Here is an 18851-nt window from a genome sequence, read left to right as displayed (position 1 = left end):
AATGCATTAGGCGGCTCTTTGTGCATTGTGTAAAGTGCCAAGTTCAAAGCTTCATAACAAAATAATTCTACAGTAAAAACTGCTTGAAATTTGGATTTCGTTAGAGTAGTGGCTCTACTATAATGGGATAATGTCTAATTTAACACACCCTCTGAGGCTGCCGAGAAACAGCGCCGCGAAATGGGCAGAAAATGCATTAGGCGGCTCTTTGTGCATTGTGTAAAGTGCCAAGTTCAAAGCTTCATAAAAAAAATAATTCCACAGTAAAAACTGCTTGAAATTTGGATTTCGTTAGAGTAGTGGCTCTATTATAATGGGATAATGTCCAATTTAACGCACCCTCTGAGGCTGCCGAGAAACAGCGCCGCGAAATAGAGAGCCTAAGTCCCACCCCTTCCGGTCGACCACCATGGGACCTTATTTCGGAAAAATATTGTATGGTAGTCAATGGCGAGAGACAACAAATATTTTGATCTCGTTTGAATTGTGCCCTGATTTACACATATGATGTTTGTCAATTTAAAAGATACATTTTAAAGTCAAGAAAGTCGCAGCTTGATGTAAAACTGCTGAGGTATAAGACTGTGAAAATACGTAATTACAAAGACTACAAACCCAGAAGGCGCACATGCGACGTCACACCTTTTCTCTCAATGAATGAAGCTAACTTTACTGAAGCTAACGTCTGTCATGTTTTCTATAGTCTTACATTATAATCGTAACGTTACGCCGTCATGCCTGAGTGTTTTGAGCCAGAATACACACATACGAGCAACGGATCTTGTGACGTACATAGTGCGAGACGAGAGATGTAGTTCATTGAGCGATTTTCACATAAAACTAAACGTTACTCTTCTGTTTTATGACAAACTGCGACTTTCTTGACTTTCATAATTACCTTTTAAATTGACAAACATCATATGTGTAGTTCAGGGCACAGTTCAGACGGAATAAAAAGATAAGTTATCTCTCGCCATTGACTTCCATACATATTTTTTCCGAAATAAGGTCCCATGAGCCGGAAGCGGAGGGGCGGGACTTAGGCTCTCTATGGGCAGAAAATGCATTAGGCGACTCTTTGTGCATTGTGTAAAGTGGCAAGTTCAAAGCTTCATAAAAAAATAATTCCACAGTAAAAACGGCTTAAAATTTGGATTTCATTAGAGGAGCAGCTCTACTGTAATAGGATAATGTCCACTTTAACGTACCCTCTGAGGCTGCCGTGAAATAGCACCGTGAATTGTGCCGAAAATGCAATAGGTGGCTCTTTGTGCAATGTGTAATGTGCCAAGTTCAAATATACATAAAAAAATAATTCTACAGTAAAAATTTCTTAAAATTTGGATTTCATTAGAGGAGCAGCTCTACTATAAGGTAATGTCCACTTTAAAGCACCCTCTGAGGCTGCCCTGAAATAGCGCCGCAAATTGTGCAGAAAATGCAATAGGCGGCTCTTTGTGCATTGTGTAATGTACCAAGTTCAATAATTCATAAAAAATAATAATTCTACAGTAAAAACTGCTTAAAATGTGGATTTTAAGCAGTTGGGCAGAAAATGGGCAGAAAATGCATTAGGCGGCTCTTTGTGCATTGTGTAAAGTTTGGATTGCTTTTATATTTTCACAGTCCGTTTTCGCTGATATATCAGTGTTATTTGCATTTAAACATCGTTTATTAATATTTTATTCTGAAAATAAACACAAAAGTAACACAATCCCTTTAAAAAACGCGAAAAAGAGAAAAACCGCACGGTCCCTAAGTTGAGCGTCAATAAGAAGCCAGCAAACGCGGAAGTTCGCGTCATTTAAGGTGGAACGGATAGCGTCAATAAGAAGCTGCGAATAAGAAGCTGGATTCAGCCTCGTGCACATCTTGCCTATTCCATCCAGCATTTCAAGCGATCTACCAAAATACACATAAAGATAGGCTTGAAAAACAGCTTGTGTTGTAGTGATTCTTGGTTCCTTTCTTTTTTTTTTTTTCTTTTTTTTTTTCACAGATCAACAGCATATGAGTAAGTAAATAATGGCAATGCAAGAATTAGCATTTTTGGGTGAAATATTCCTTTAATGAAATGATTGTTGATATCAGTTTACATTGGTAGATAATTTTTATGGGTTGTCTTTATGGGTTAATTACATGGTCATTATGGTTTGTGTTTTAAATGAGAAGTGAGAAAATGCAGATCATGCATTACTGCAGTCTTCAGGAGAAGGATCACTGCCAAGTTCTTTGCAGGAAACCAGCATATGCCTAATAATGTGACTTCCAGCCAGACATGGAAAGATCACTTTTATTGATGTTTGACCTCCAATCTGAACATGAGGCGGGAACATGCTGGCAGGAATAAATATGATAACGCAAAACCGTGAATGAGGCATGCATTACTCTGAGCCATGCATAGATAATACATTAAAGGTTTGCAGCTAGTCAGAAATGGCTTTCAGATCTTAACTGATGTTAAAGAGCAAGTATTACTCTGATCACAGTGTAAATAAACAGCTGTTGTCTTTATTCAGAGCTGATTCCTCTCTATTATATGTGTACCGCTCCTCGTGCTGTTTTTGCAGTTGTCGGTACCGTTGAGCTCTAGTGAGATGGGATCTTTACGGATTATGTACCTGAAAAAAAAGAAAGAAAACAAAACATAAAACTACAGATTCATGTAAAAGGTACTACAATTAGGGTTAATCTCAAGAAAAAGATTGCAGAATTAAAGATCAATTCTGCTCATATTGCAACCTAAAGGTTGCAGAAGGAAATTATAGAAAATAAACTTATTTATACAAGAAATTGTAAAAAAAAGAAGAAAAAATGCAATTCAGACCTTTTTTTTTTTTTCAAGATTTCTCATAGAGATCTTGTTTTCATGACAATTAGGAAAATTCCCCCTGCCAAATTCTCAGAGGAAAAAATTGTCAGACTACTGTAATGCAAAAAGAAATTAAAAATATATATTTTGAATAATGTATGCATAGTATTTACAAATTCAGTCTAATAATTTATTGGACCAGCTTAAGCTTTGATGCATTTTCCATGGCATCATTTCCATAAGCTTGTGCAACAATTAGTTTTCACTGTTATGCTGATGATACTCAGTTTCGTCAGGGCGTGAAGAAATATAGAGCCTACTAATTCACAAAATTAACAGAATGCATAGCTGATATAAAAAAACTGGACGACTAGTAATTTCCTACTACTTAATTCTGAAAAAACATTCTAATTATTGGACAAAAAACGTCCTCTCGTAATAACTGTCTAACACTTGATGGCTGCTCTGTCAAGTCTTCGTCGTCGGTTAGGAACCTGGGTGTGCTCTTTGATACCAATCTTTCATTTGAAAGTCACGTTTCTAGTATCTGTTAAACCGCATTCTTCCATCTTAAAAAATATTTAAATGATGAAGGACCTGCATCTGGACGCGACGACAACGCAGTCCTGAAGTGTCAACTAGTCTCTCCCCTGTGAAGGCCTCCTTCCCTTTACCTCTGTACAGATAAAACGTTGTCAAAATGATTCCAGTTCTCATGGATCTGCAGAAACGACTAAAAATGATGTATTATGCAGGCCAGACAAGTAATGGGTCGACACTATGTTGCTGTCTTGGATAAGTGTTTTTCTTAAGGCTACACAGCTGTTTAGTCCCAATCCCCTATGTTATCTTTGCATTGTGTGTGTGGAAATGCTCTTACTTTCACTATTAAACATAGCTGTGAGTACAACTATTGATTTTACTGTTGATTTGATTCCACCAAACGTTTAAATGATCTCAGATTTTTCTTTTCGACCACATTTCTTCCTCAGAGATGACTGTTCACCACTATCCTTTCAGGTTTCAACAATGCGTTGGACAGTTAAACCAGTTTAAGTAGTTTCAGCAATAGTTGTTTTCTTTGCTTGATGAAAGACGATAATTTGACCCTTCTGAAACAGAGGAACATCTTTTCCATGACCACAGGATATGTCTTCCGACATGGTTGTCAGGGTTAAATTACTCATTGCCAGCTGTAACACATTAATAATTGCAGCAATTATCCAATGAAGACTCTTACCTATTTACTTAGTTAAATCCAAGTGGTCACATTTTTTTGGCCAGGCAGTGTATGTAGTATTGGCTGTACTGGATTTAATTTTAGTATGATTTTAATTATGTAATATATATAAAAATGGTCTGTTACAATGCAAAACAATTCCTAAAATATACATAAGTCTATAAAAAATAAATGTTTCATTTAGCAAATCATAAGTTCTTAATTTTTTCTTCCCTATGAAGTACAAAAGATTTAGCTTCACTTACACAATGTCATTTAGCTCCAGCTGTGTATCTGGTGACGGGTTGAGTAAGGCATAAGAGTGGCTACTCGGGTTAATATTCAGCTCATCTGGATTGAAAAACACATGTTAACAGAATAAAAAGTCATTTCAGTCATAAAAATGTGTTATTCTCCAGAACCATGCCCTAGTAGTAATGAGCCTCAACTGAAAATATGAGGTATAAAATCAAATCAATGTTTTTAAAAAGCTGAATGTCACCACATTATGTTAATTAGTTTTATATTTTGAAATGAAATTTTGCATAATACAAGTCAAGTTTCAGATTTGTTTTTTCATACTGCTGCCATTGGCACTATTATTACTAGTGTGTGGACAAATGATAATTTTACACCCTGGTTACACAGTTCTCAAAATCAAATCAAATAATGCATAGAAACTTATTCATTCTGCACAAGATTTCACTGTATAATTCGACTCATAAGATGGTGTCTCACCGAATCCCCTCGTGGAGAGCCCCAGGTTTTGCATGCGGTTCTTGACCATCTCAGTAAGCTCCTGTCTCTCTGAGCATGAGAGCAGGACGTCCCGGTGCTGGCTCAATCTGTCTGCATCACGCTCCGCGTGCCACGGCCCCAGAAGATTGGAAGCCCACTGCAGGCTCTTTCGGCGCAGAGAATGAGTGTGTACATTGCTGTCTGGGAATTCACACTGAAGAACCTGAGGATGCTCCTCCTCGTCAAAGACTGACACTTTGTCTGATGTTTGGGATTGAGGAGACTAGAAGAAAGAAAGACTGATTGCTTTAAAATGGGAAGTAAAAAAAGCCCTGTTATTGCATGTTTTTCACTTTTCAAAAGGAATATTCAAAAAAAATTTACATTTCGTCTTAAACTTTTATCACTCTCATTCTCTATTAAAGTTACAATTTTAATTTTAAATTATGAGAAAAAAAGTTTAGAAAATACCAACATTTGGTCCCGAGCCATCCCCTAATTTTCTGAATGTTAAGTTTCCATGCTGCTTAATATTTTTGTGGAAACCGTAATACTTTCTTTTTCTTTGATGAATAGAAAGATCAAAATAATTAGAAATTTGCCTTTATTTGAAATATAAATCTTTAGATGCCTTAACTGTCACTTTAGATCAATTTAAGACACCATTGCTGAATAGAAGTAGCCTATTAATTTCTTTCAAAAACATTTTTAAAAACCTTACCGACCCCAAAGTTTTAAACAATAGAGTGCAACAGTCGGGTTCTGGAAGTAAAAAATGATTTTAAACAATAACCTATAAACCTTTAAAGACAGCCCTGTGAGCTACTTTGGTTGTTAATTGATAGTATTTGCTTTTATTGAAGCCGCCAGCGCACATTATTACATTAATAACTAAAACTTACATTAGCCATGATGATGAACAGAAAATTACACCAATCAGAGGTTCAAAACAAGCAAAACACGCCAAAAGATCTCATTAGCTCCGCCCACTGCCATGAAACTTGGAAAAAGACTCTGCCTCCCTATGCTCTCAAAATACTAAATAATTTGAATATATATACATATTTTGCAATAAATCTAAAATATATTGTTTTTATATATATATATATATATATATATATAAAAACAACTTTTTAAATGAGTTGTTTTATATTTCGTCATCGTTTTAACTTGATTATGCTGTTCGCAATGTTTCATGGGATCGTAGTTCTTTCTATCACAAAAGCCGTTAAGACTACAGTCTTGTATCCTATTATTTTTGTCTGATTTTCAAATACGTTTCGCTTCAAATCAGAGTTTATAATGTTATGATTCACCTCGTAGCTGGTTGGCTTGTTTCATGGCTTATAACTCTTTAACAAAACTTTTTTTTTTAATCCCTATGGGAGAAATGAATAGAAAAAATAGTTCTGGAACCAGCGCCACTGGAAAAGTTGTTCCACTCTATAGTGTACATGAGTAAAGTGCTAGAACTACTCAGGATACAAACATTTCACTAGTTACCTGTTAAATTTTAACCGTCTAGGGAAAATCCATTGATAAAACGGATGTTGACTGAATAGATCTAATTTGTGTTATTGCATATTCAGTTGTTTGCATGATAATTATCACTTATGTGAGGGATAATTCCATGGCTATCTGTGCATTAAATGATTTTAAATGCACAATGTGGAGGCAAAGAACACCCAGACGCGAAGCCTTGGATTATTATATCATGGTCATTTACCTGCATTGACAAGTTAAAGCTGTTATTGATGTTTGGCGCGCAATATTTGAGCGGAAGTGTAAAAATGACGGTTAATTTTGTCAGTTACGGCTCGGTAGATCTACTATTTTGGCCGCTTTAAATCAGACACATAGATAAAGTAGTGTGTAAGATTACATTTATTTCAATGAATGAATTTTAGCCACTGAGTCCAGGAAGTCAGTTTCAAGGGGGGATGGAGTTTAAAATATAGAGGATTCCCATCTTTTATCCACGTAATAGCCTTCTAATGCTCAAATTACATTCAGAAATACAGTGGGATTTTCTGCATCTAAGGTTTAAAAATATCAAATATGATCCCAACTAGGGTCCCCCTAGTAAATTTCGGCCATTTTCACCCCTTATAGCATTTATTTTAATTAAATATCTAGAGAGAGAGAGAGAGAGAGAGATAAGTGTGGGAATTACTTGCGTCTGTGCATCATCTCTCTAAAAACAATGAAGCTGTGAGTTTAATTACTTCAAAAACAGCGATGTTACCCCCTCGTTTCTGAGAAATATAATGCAGCAATTAAGTAGCGAAGCTAATTCATTAATGTATGTCGCGGGGCAGCGATGAAAACAAGTTCCTCTGCTCCTGAATGTTTCTGTGTATGAGCAGCGTGATCTCCCATCTCGGTGTGCGAGTGTGTGCTTCAATAAAAGCAGCGCAATAATATAGAACGGTGATTGAACTGACTGGAACCTGTGCATTAAATGGTTTTAAATTACACTTATCACAGCGGTTCATTTAAATCCACATTCATTCAGCCTCTCTTCTAATGCATGGCTGCACGCTACATCTAACTCCCCCCTCCATCCCCAGCTCCACCTGAAAATCTGTAATCTAATCTGATATCTATTTTGCGATTGTCTTCGGTATACAGTGAATGTCATTGTAATTATCCTTCCTCATGTATTTTGGTTTGTTTACAGCAACAGCTCATGTTAAATTTGTGAATTGTAATTATGTATGCATGATTACTGGATCTGCTCTGTTACCCCAAGGGGGGGTTTGGCTCTCCCCGCTCTGTCCAGGCATGGCTGCATGGACGGGCGCATGGAGTCTTCCCAGAACAGAACCATACCGCCAACACTAACTGAATGCATTATCATTATAATAAAATATACATTTGACGAAAGTGGTCCTGATTGAACTGATAATTAAGTAACAAGTAAAGCTGGCTCCTTCCCTTCTGTTCTAATTGAACGGTTTCTCCTGACCTAAAAGTGTGCAAGTATGTGTTGCACTGAACATAATGAAACCTCGGGAGGTTGAACTCTCTGAGACTCTGTCCTGTAGATGCCGATGGGAATGTCTCCCACAGTGGAGGACAGCACTTGGTACAGTGTGCCGTACGTCTGGATGCACAAGTCCTCCTCTTTGATCCTCAACTGAAATGTAATATACCACATTTTAACACCGCTGAAACGGTATAAAATAAAAACATAGAAACTGTAAAAGTCACACTTACGGCGCACAGGAAACCAGAATTTGGTGTAGTTTCCAGTCCAAGCAGTAGTCTGGTGATGGTTATCATATAATCCTTAACAAAACTCTGAAACAACAGAAGCACTTATAACACAATTATGGACAAATTTGAAGATCTGAACATTTACAATTTTCAGAAGCAAGAGCATTTTTTAAAGAAGTTAATTATGCTCATCAAGGCTGTAATATTGTGAAATATTATTACAATTTAAAATAACTGTTGTTATATTATATATTTTAAAATGTAGTTTATTCCTTTGATGCAAAGCTGAATTTTCAGCATCATCACTCCAGTCTTCAGTGTCACATGATCCTTCAGAAATCATTCTGATATGACGATTTGCTTCTCAAGAAACATTTATTATCATCATCAATTTTGAAAACAATTTTGCTGCTTGATGGGAAATAAAATACTATGGAAGTCAATGGGGTCCATCAACTGTTTGCTTAAAGACATTCTTCAAAATATCTTCTTTTGTGTTCAGCAGAAGAAAGAAACTCATACAGGTTTTGAACAACTTGAGGGTGAGTAAATGATGACAGACTTTTCATTTTGAAGTGAACTATTCCTTTAATAATTTTGTGGAAACCATGATAAGGGAAAGTTGAAAATAAAACAGAAATAGTAATGTCTATTGAAAAGTAAATGCTTGCTCAATAAAAGTATTTATTCTTTAAAAAATAAATAAACTGACCCCTACATTTTGAACAGTATATACATATATACTGAACATATGTATATTGGTGTTCAGCTAATAAAGTTGCCATATTGCCATCTAGTGGGCATTAGCAGGCAAATATTCATAAATGATTTCAGGCCAACAGGCAGCACATTTCTTTTAGCAGAGGGGTGTTAGTTACCTGGTAGAGGAGTGTGTCCAGCATGCTAATACTGAACACCTTACCAGCTGCAAAGGGCAAGCGAAATATGAAGGATAAGTTTGAGCCTTTCTCTTTTTCTTTCTGTTCCATAAAGCCATACAGATAAACATGGAAAAGAAGGATTAGGACCAAACAGATTAATCAAGCCTAAATCAATATTTTTATGATTCAATGTAATAAGAGTGACAAAAGCATGTTATGAATTTCTGCTCACCTTCTCCAGTTTGGAGAATTCCAGTGAGTGACAGTCCTTTGCGCAGAACTGCATGAATCTCATGTTAGCGGGATGAGTTAACTCTGTGATGATGTTGAGACCAGAGAACAGCCTACAAACGAGTCATTTACAGGAGACTATTTCAATGACTTTACAAGATCTTTAGTGCCCTTGTGAGAAAGAAGTGTGCCTAAATGTATTGCATATGCACTTATAGTGTACTTAAATCTTAAAAGTATTTAAAAAAGCATATATATATATATATATATATATATATATATATATATATATATATATATATATATATATATATATATATATATATATATATAGTGATATAAAAGGTCACAAGTGTACTTAAAGAGAGTAGGCTACACTTTCATGACTATGTTGCTTAACACACTCAAGTACACTTTAAAAAATTTTCTAATAGTCAAATTTAAAGTTTTAAATCATGTTCAATAATCTTTCGTCATTCTTTAAAGATGTATTTTGATGTGTTGACTAACATTCTAAAGCACATGTAAAATCCTAGATTATAATTTTAACTGTAGTGTGTTATTGCATTTAAAGTTAATATTTTAAATGTACTAATTGCACTTCATCATTATAATTGTGTAATTACAAATATATTTAAAAGCATGACACAAGTTTCGATATAAATCAATGTTTTCATGTGATACGGTACTAGGGGGCGCTATTACGCATCCATTATTAAGGATCCAAAAACAAGCGAAGCAGAAAGAAGTGATCGAAGCATTGCTTACACACATGTAAGCTAACGTAATCATCAAATATTCTAGCCTGGGAAAACCCAGACAAACTTCCGGCAAATTTAGATTTGCCCTGCAAGTAGTCTGGCAAAGAGCCCATTCAAGCCGATTTCTAATCTGTCCAAATCGCGGCACCAATCAGAAACGTTGAGGCATGATTTACATGATGACGATCGCTCTGATTGGTTTTAGGTCTATCTAATTGCGCCCAGAGGCATTTGAGCGATGTCCGTTGGTGAAGCGCACCAACTTTTAAATGCATTATTATATTCAAATTGCAAACACATGAGGACAGTCTCCATGAAAGACCCACTGGCAGATGAACGTGCTACTACATTTCTCTCCGAAACGGTAGGAAATTAAATTAGATTTAATAGAGGATTTTAACTGTGACAAGATGATTGACAGGGCAGTTTACATGACAGGATGCACGCGACAGATCCGTCCGATAAAGATGACGAAGTAGTATGTCCCAAAGCTTGCCTACTTTTTTGCTACACATTCAAGTAAATACCTTTTCTTCACAAAAAGATTACATACTTTTATGGCGTAGTGTAACTTAGGCAGGACGCAGCATATGGCTTTACACGATGACGATCGCTCTGATCTTTAACCAGGCTACAAACATTCCACAGCATATAAATAAAAACTGCCTAATGATACTGAATGAAATGTTGAACCCCATGGAGAGGTATACGAATGTGAAGCTTTAGGGTGTTGATAGAAGCGATCTACTCCATCTACGTTTTGATCATTGTTCTGAATCCGATCCAGACAAAATCTTTGACAAAAAGATGATTTTTCCTTTTTTTGTCTTTTGTCTAAAATGTTGCTTTTTTATGAAACTTACCCACATTCAAGTGTTAATAAAAAAAGAATCCATTAAGCTAGAATAAAATAATTTATGAAAACATATATTATAAAAAGTGTAAGAGATTACCTTTGTTTTATGTCTTTTTGGGACGAGAGCGTGCCTGCCTGGAGATCGACCTTGAGGGAGCTTCCAGGAGTACATGGACTAAATCACTATCTCACTGCAGACCCCTCTTTACCATCGGTGAGATGGAGGAGGATCACCACATCACAGTCCACAACTTGATTTTATTTGAGGATATGGAGGATAATAGTACCGAGCATGTTTCTCACCCAGCACCCTGAGAATTCTGCCTGTTCCGCATCGGCCAAGAAGGCCGTCCCTGAGATGTCTGTCTATTCCACGTCAGCCAAGAGGACCATCTGTCTGTCCTGTACCTAGAAGGTTGTTTCTTAAACCCCTGCCTACACTTCTCAGTCCACCAGCCTCCGCTTAGAACCTTCGTGCCTTTCCCTCCACCTCGCTACCTTGGCGCACACCTGGGTTTCCTCGTCCTTCCGGTTCTGCCTTGGTCAGGCGTCACTCTGTCGTCGCCATGGACTTACGGGCCTTTGTTTATGACTCGTCCCTGCACCCATTTGGCTCCGTCTTCCCTTCAACTCCACCTCAGTCCTCCGGGCACCCTGGCTTCACCACTAGTCCCCACAGCTCTGCCTTGGTCTCCAGGACCTTCAGTGTCGCCCTGTCTCCGCCTGGGTCTCCACCACCATCAACTCTGCCTCAGTCGGTCGTCCCCCTGGTTCCGTCTGCCTAGTCTCGGCCATGGCTCCTCCCTCCCTCAACTCCACCGTGGGCATTCATCATGGGATTCTAGCTGGAGATTCCACCCTGGCTCCTCCTACTGCCAATTCCTCCTGGCTTCTACCGCCGTCGTCTCCTCCCTGGCTTTTCCTGTTGTTTGCTCTGTCGTGGTTACTGTGTTCATGCATTGTGCCTGGGTCCTCCACCCAAGACCCATCCCGCCCTCCTCTGTTGGACTTTTTTATTGTTGTTATATAAGACGCATAGGCACGCATTCTGGATGGAGGGGAATGTAGGCTTATCTGTGTCTTATGTCTGTTTGGGTAAGTTTTGCACTTAGTTTAAATCAGTTTCCTATGTTTCAGTTTGTTTCCATTGTTGGATTATCAGTTACACCTGTCGTTTATTTTGTTGATTAGTTTGTGTATTTAAGCTCTGTGTTTCTTTCAGTTCATGGTCTGTTCTTGTCACGTTATAATCGGTTGTTCTGTTCCTTCCTTGTTTTCGAGTGTTCTGAGTTTTTTGTTAAATCTATAACTGCTGCATTTAGATCGATTACCTCAACATTTTTCATGGAAGCTGACATAAAGATGTACTTAAGTCCTACTTTTGTAAGTGGGTCAAAAAGCGCTCTTAAGTTCAACTAATTGCATTTAATATAAATTTATACTATAATACATTTTCATTTAATTGCAAACAATATTGCATATTCCACACCGAAAACACTGCATTCAGTTTGGACTTAAATTCTTTTTATAAGAGCTCTTTATAAAAGTATGCTAAATAGGACTTCTTTATCACAAGGGTATGTTCAACAAACATGCATTTATTACTGCACATGGCTGTATTCTAGCTGATATTCAATAGTGTGATGTTTTTTCATTTTAAATGCACGTAAGCAAAATCAAAGAAAATCTCAAACAGTCTCTGACCTGAACAAGTTCTGGACATTAACAATGATTTTTGCATCAGCCATATACTCTTCCTCAGCACTCATGGTGCTCTCCCTGTCAACAACCACCATATTGGCAGCAAATGAGACACCACAACGCAACAGGTCATCCAGGCTGTAAGGAGATACACAGACAGACAGACAGATCAATTTCAGTAAAACATTTGGCAATGTTTGATGCAACTTCAAATAATAATCATGCTGTCATAGACTTATTTGAGTTTTGTATTTAGCTAATAGACCTTCCGTCAACTCTTCCACTCTTTATTTAAAATCTAAGTGGGAAAGTTTGAGTTAGGATAATTTGCAAAAGTGTGAGTATTTAAACAAAACAAGGCTGTAAAAGCAGACTAGAAAGTAGACAAATATATCTGGTGGGCAAAATGACTGTGCCCAACATCCTCTGTATTTAGCCATTTGTTAACAACAAGTTAAGTAAAAGCTTTAATATATCATGTATTCTGTGTCGTAGAATCTAAAAGTAAAATCTTGAGTTTGTGTGCGCCACAGACCTTACTTCAGGCATTTAACCAAAACCCATTCAAAAAACCATTGACTTCAGTAAGATGGAATCATTAGTTCAAAAATATTCATTTGTTTCCAGATTTTTAGACAGCACTCTATTCTCAATTGTGTCTTGAGCTAATTCAATGTTTTTATGTTATCTCGAGAAGGTGACTCTCGATGTACAGCAGCGGCCTTATCTCCTTCCTGTCCTCAAAATAAATGTATCATTTGAGGGCAGGATACAAACAAACATTATAATGTTTCATATTTCATAATAATGTCTCTTGCCTGTCGATTGACCCAAGCAAGTAATAGATCATTGGGAACCAACAGACAGTCTCAAGAAGTTCTGCATCTGGCCTAAAAGACAGACAGTCCACACAGAAACAACATAATGCAGACATCTGTAGTCATTATAACTGAAAGACATTGGCAACTAAAGAGTTAGTAAAGCTCAATAAACAAGGTAAAAGAGAGTGATGTGTAAAATAAGGATTTTTACTCTTTTTCCAGGAGCAGCACGATGGGCCACAGTTCATTCTGTGGTCTGTATGAGGCTCGTAACGGGAGGATGAAGTTGTACAGGCTATTTCCTGCTGTCTCAGCGGACACAATGATGAGCTTATTCTTCAAACCGTACGCTCTGACATCATCGTCGTCTTTGTGGTGGCAGGTCTTAGACAAAAACTGACATCACAATAAGATAATTAAGCAATGTAAAATTACAATTCAACATTAAACCAGTGATATCTAGGTGCATACACTGAATACAATTTTTTTTTATGTTATTGAAGAAAGTCTCGTATGCCTACCAAGGATGCATTTATTTAATCAAAAATACAGTAAAAATATAACTGTTTATAATTGCTTTCTATTTGAATATATTTAAAATGTAATCTATCCCTGTGATGCAAAGCTGAATTTTCAGCATCATTAGTCGTTAGTGTCACATATATATATATAATGTTTTCCTGCTTTTTTTTTTGCTGTAACGTTTTTTCTTGATTTTTTGATGAAAAGAAAGTTCAAAAGAACAGCATTTATTTGAAATAGAATTCTTTTGTAACATTATAAAAGTATTTACTGTAACTTTTGATAAATTTAATGAATCCTTGCTGAACAAAAGTATTAAATTCTTTCAACAACAATGAATGAATGAATGAATTACATTTATTGTGCAACATAATTATTAAAGATGGGCTAAATCCACTTCAAACTCAAATACCTGAGGGAACACATACATATGTTAATGCATATATGCAAACTGTTGTTCATATTATTGTCCACCAAAATGTAATAAAGACATTTATTACCTTTTCCAGCCGCATACAACACTTGGGCGTTTTTTCTTTCCGTAAATGGCAAAGTATCAGAGAGCTTCCCATGTAGGGTAAATTTGGAGGATATCCCTTAATGTAACAAAAAAAATAATAATAATTAAGTTCAGGAAATCTCGTTCCCATGGCAGATATCTTGACATTATTCAATGTTTCTAATGACATTTAATAAAACTAAAAACAACGGTTACGCTTTATTTTAAGGTGACGTAGTTACATTGTACTTCCTCAAAAAAAGTACTGATCAATATTAATTGATCCACATGCACTTACTATAGGGTTATAGTAAGGGTTAAGGCTTTAGGTTAGGGTTAATTACTTGTAAGTATGCATAACTTACTGTTATGCACTCACCTTAGAATAAAGTGTTACCAAAACAACTTTCGCAAACAGAGGATTTTCTCTCTCAGGTAAAGAACAAATTACCCATCGCTACATTCATCTCCACTGAAGTACTGATATGGACTCTTTGACTGATCGCTGAGTTGATTGCCAGTCTGAAAGGAAGATGAATCAGTCACTTCTAGAACAGGAACCATGTTTGTTCTTCTGGTCTCAGATATATTTGTTTCAGTTGAAAGAGATGGACCTAAACTGGATGGAATGCTTATTTCCTGCACATCTATGGCCATGGTACCTGTAGGAAATACAAACAAAAACCTTTAGGCAAAAATCGGAAATGACATTACATTATCTTTCATAGAAAAACTGCAATTTTATGGTGAACTTTTTTAAAACTTAACACATAGTACATACGCATCTGTTCAAAAGTTATAGTAAAGTTCTGTATGTGAGTATCGTAAAATTCTGGTAACTTTACAATAAGGTTCCATTGGGTTAATGCATTAACTAAGTATGAACAAAACAATTGTTACAGTATTACTATTTATTAGTCTTTGTTAATGTTAATTAATAAAAATTCAACTGTTCATTGTTAGTTCAATTTAGCTCAGGTCTATTAAATATTAACTGATACAACTTGTTTGTAGTAATGTATTAGTAAATGTTCAAATTAACATCAACTAAGATTAATAAGTGCATTAAAAGTATTTTTCATTGTTAATTCATATTAACTAATGTTAACATATGGAACCTTATTGTAAAGTGTTGCCAAAATTCTTTTGGTTTCAAACGATTCTTTTATTCAGTAACAATGCATTAAAGGGTTAGTTCACCCTAATGTCGTTCCAAACCCGTAAGACTTTCATTCATCTTCGGAACACAAATGAAGATCTTTTTAATTAAATCTGAGAGCTTCCTCCATTAACAGCTATGCAACTACCATTTTCAACCCCCAGGACTGTACTAAAGACATCAAAGTAATGTGACCCAAGTGGTTTAACCTCAATTTTATGAAACGATGCGAGTGCTTTGTTTGCAGAAAAAAAAACAAAACAACAACAACATAATTTACCACTTTACTGACAAAATATTAATCTCCAATGAGCGTTCACGCAACATCTGCTCTCGCGTTTACACAAAACGCATGTGTCGTGGTGCTCTCGTGACAGCGTGTTGGAGATATTTTGTCAATAAAGTGGTAATTTGTGGGGTTTTTTTTTTTTGCTCAAACAAAGTACTCGCGTTGCTTCATAAAACTGAGGTTAAAGCTCTTGGGTCACATGTATTACTTTAATGATGTCTTTACCTTTCTGTGGCTTGAAAGTAGTAGTTGCATAGGCTGTCAATGGAGGGAATGAAAGCTCTCAGATTTCATTACAAATATTTTTTGTCCCGAAGATGAACAAAAGTCGTTCGGGTTTGGAACGGCATGAGGGTGAGTAATTAATGACAGAATTTTTGGGTGAACTATCACTTTTAAATTGATTAAAAGTAACAGTAAAAAAAATCTGTTTCAAATAAATGTAGTGCTTTTTAAACTTTCTATCATCAAAAAATCCTAAAAATATATTAATTAATATTCAATAAAATAATAATATTTGACAAAATTACTATTTTCACTACTTTTGACCAAAGAAATGCAATCTTGATGAGCATGAGAGAATATCTTACAGACTCCAGTCTTTTAAACAGTAGTGTATGGCACTGCTGTGATATGTACAGTATCTTTGTTTGAAGTATTATCAGATGAATTTGTCTGACCCATGCTAGTAATGGCACTGTTGGTTGGGGGTTGAGTCATGGGGCTGTCTGTACACGCTGCCTGGGTCTTGAAGCAGGATTCCTCCTCTTTGGTGAGACTGATATAGAAGCACACGTCCAAGGGTTTCATGGTGTGCTGAGGACCAGGGTTCAGCAGGATACTCTTAGTGTCCTCAGGGCACACTCCAATAAGACAGATGCCATACCTAGAAATGAGAGCGATATTTACACAAATATTTATTATTTATTAAAAAAGTATTTCTAAAAAAAAAAATGACATGAATTGAAGGTCCAGAGGTGAGAAATTGCCATTTTTGTGGAATCAAATGTCGTTTTCTCTGTACTGACATTTATTGTATTTCTCAAATACTGTATGCTTATTCAACATACTCACTTATTATATACATTTAAGGAGGCATAAGAGAAGCTCTTTCCCTCATACTCAGAAAAGAAGACGCTTTCTTTCAGAACAATACTGTACACTTCATTTCCTGAGCATTTTCCGTAAATTCTGAGTGTTGACCTTCTCTGCAGAGTTACATAACATCATATCATATATAATTATGATTTTGTGTTCCAAAACACTGGGGTGAGTAAATAACAAAATCAAAATCTAAGTCACCATGAAATCAAAATTTACTATTCTTGTTATTTTTTTTAATGGAATATTGCGGTAATTACTATAAAGGATTTGATGCACCTTCTAATTTCTAAAATATAAACGGAATCTTTAATCACAATAATTTCCCCACTCTCATGCAGCTCATCTCTTCTCTGATGATGTGTTTACTGGTGCAAGGGTGGGACAACCTGTCACTCACATGACATCACAGTACATAGCAAACCACAACCATCCAACAATCTAAACAATTCTGTTTAACTCAGATATACTTCACAATATGGAAGGAAAGAACATTGCAACTTCTGTTTCATGCTGACTTTAAGGGTTTTTGATATGTCATCAGGCTGGTGTACCCACAGGCCTTGTGAGGTGTGCACCAGCAGGGTGATGAAGGAGGACGTGGCAGGACAGATGCAGTTCAGGGCCAGCATGGCATATTTAAACTCCTCCTCACAAACAATATGATCTGAAAGGGAACATCACAGCACAATTGTGTTGGAAAGTTATGCATTAAAGTCTCCTGTCTATTTCTCTACATTTAGTCTCTTTGAATTGAAATGTTCTGGAATAAATAAATTGAGACAGATTTAACAATACCTGCAAATTTCACATGAAATTTGTTTTCTGGCTTGAGAATCTGAACAAAGAGAGGACAGCTTGGAGCAAAGTCCTTTACTGCCCAAGCCCTCAGGATGGTCTGGTAATCCTGTAAAATATTAAAGGTGGAATATTCATAGTAATTACATAAATAAAGCTCTGCAAAATATATTCTATTATGTCCCATCTCTTCACAGATAAAGACAAAGCTTTAACATTTTTAATATTAATTCTTCACTTTTTGAACCTCAAGAATACATACTGCTGCATTGCGATCAGCCTCACAGCGACAGGTCAGAATGAAACAAGCCTCAGCATTATCCAGCCTGTATAGAAAGAGAATGCATCTTGAATTCTTTTTTTTTTTTTTTTTCTTACACCAGTTTTTATTTTATTTTATTGTTTTAAGTGTAAACCTCTCTAAATGTAGTTATATATAAGCTTTATTTTAAAGGGATACTTCACCTCTGGGAAGATGAATGTGTATTTAAAATAGGTCATTTAAGTAGAAGAAATGTGAAGAAATTTTTCAATTTGGAGCTTTCTAGACTGGGAAAAGCCAGAAAATGTATTTTTGGCTTATGTGGATGAAAGACAACAACTCCCAGAATGCACTTGCTTCGCTGCCTTAGGAGGCCACGCCTACCGGTAAGGGAGCGCAGTTGGAAACAAACAAGGCTAGCCTACGTGATGAGTTTGCCAGGGATTTAGAGATCGCCGAAAATGTCCGGGATTCGGCTTTTGCATTCTACAGTCGCCATTCTTTCATCATGTTTACTGTGGCGAGCAGGACGAGGCTGACGGCCGCGGGAGAACGGCGCGAGACCGGTGGCGTCATTAATGAGACGCGCCGGGTCTCGCATCTCACGGAGGAGCGGGAATTTTCTTAGCAATGGTAAAACGCACATCAACCGATCACTTGTTTAGCGTTCATGTAAACACTACATTCAGATTCACCAATCGGAATGAATTCAGTTAGATTGAAACAAAAGGTGTGCATGTAACTTAAACAATGAATGGCGACCGCAGAACGCAAAAGCTGAATCCCGTAACGTTACATTTTGAACGATCTTGCCCGCGGGACAAGTCCAAGAAAAGGAGGATGGAAACCCCTACTTACTCAGCTTTCTCCTACTATTCAGCTTTCTCCACAGAACAAGAGCCTGCTAGCTTAGCTTCCAAGAAAGACGGCTGACACTGTGTACATTCTGTGAGTGAGATCCAACCCTCTATGGGCGGGCTGA

At 36.6% G+C, this 18851-nt stretch overlaps 2 protein-coding genes across 2 annotated transcripts; both read right to left on the bottom strand.

The window, feature by feature from the left end:
* Positions 1-2051: 2051 nt before the first annotated feature.
* Positions 2052-14362, bottom strand: LOC307161236 (potassium channel subfamily T member 2-like). Its single transcript, XM_079875859.1, has 11 exons — positions 14262-14362; positions 13451-13635; positions 13237-13308; positions 12422-12556; positions 9102-9213; positions 8867-8968; positions 7989-8072; positions 7780-7908; positions 4770-5052; positions 4298-4382; positions 2052-2621 (listed from the first exon to the last, which is right to left on the bottom strand). Exons 1-11 carry the CDS (start codon positions 14331-14333, stop codon positions 2516-2518), a joined length of 1365 nt encoding a protein of 454 aa, XP_079731985.1. The 5' UTR covers positions 14334-14362; the 3' UTR covers positions 2052-2515.
* A 345-nt stretch (positions 14363-14707) lies between these two features.
* LOC307161809 (potassium channel subfamily T member 2-like) lies at positions 14708-17441 on the bottom strand (the record flags this gene model as incomplete). Its single annotated transcript, XM_079876752.1, has 4 exons — positions 14708-14922; positions 16389-16594; positions 16783-16916; positions 17364-17441. The coding sequence occupies 4 exons, from the start codon at positions 17439-17441 to the stop codon at positions 14708-14710; spliced, it is 633 nt and encodes a 210-aa protein (XP_079732878.1).
* Between the last annotated feature and the right edge of the window lie 1410 nt (positions 17442-18851).

The sequence above is a fragment of the Squalius cephalus genome (genome assembly GCF_949319135.1).
Source record: "Squalius cephalus genome assembly, chromosome: 7".
NCBI classification, from domain to species: Eukaryota; Metazoa; Chordata; class Actinopteri; order Cypriniformes; family Leuciscidae; genus Squalius; species Squalius cephalus.
This window is presented reverse-complemented; position numbering and strand designations above follow the sequence as displayed.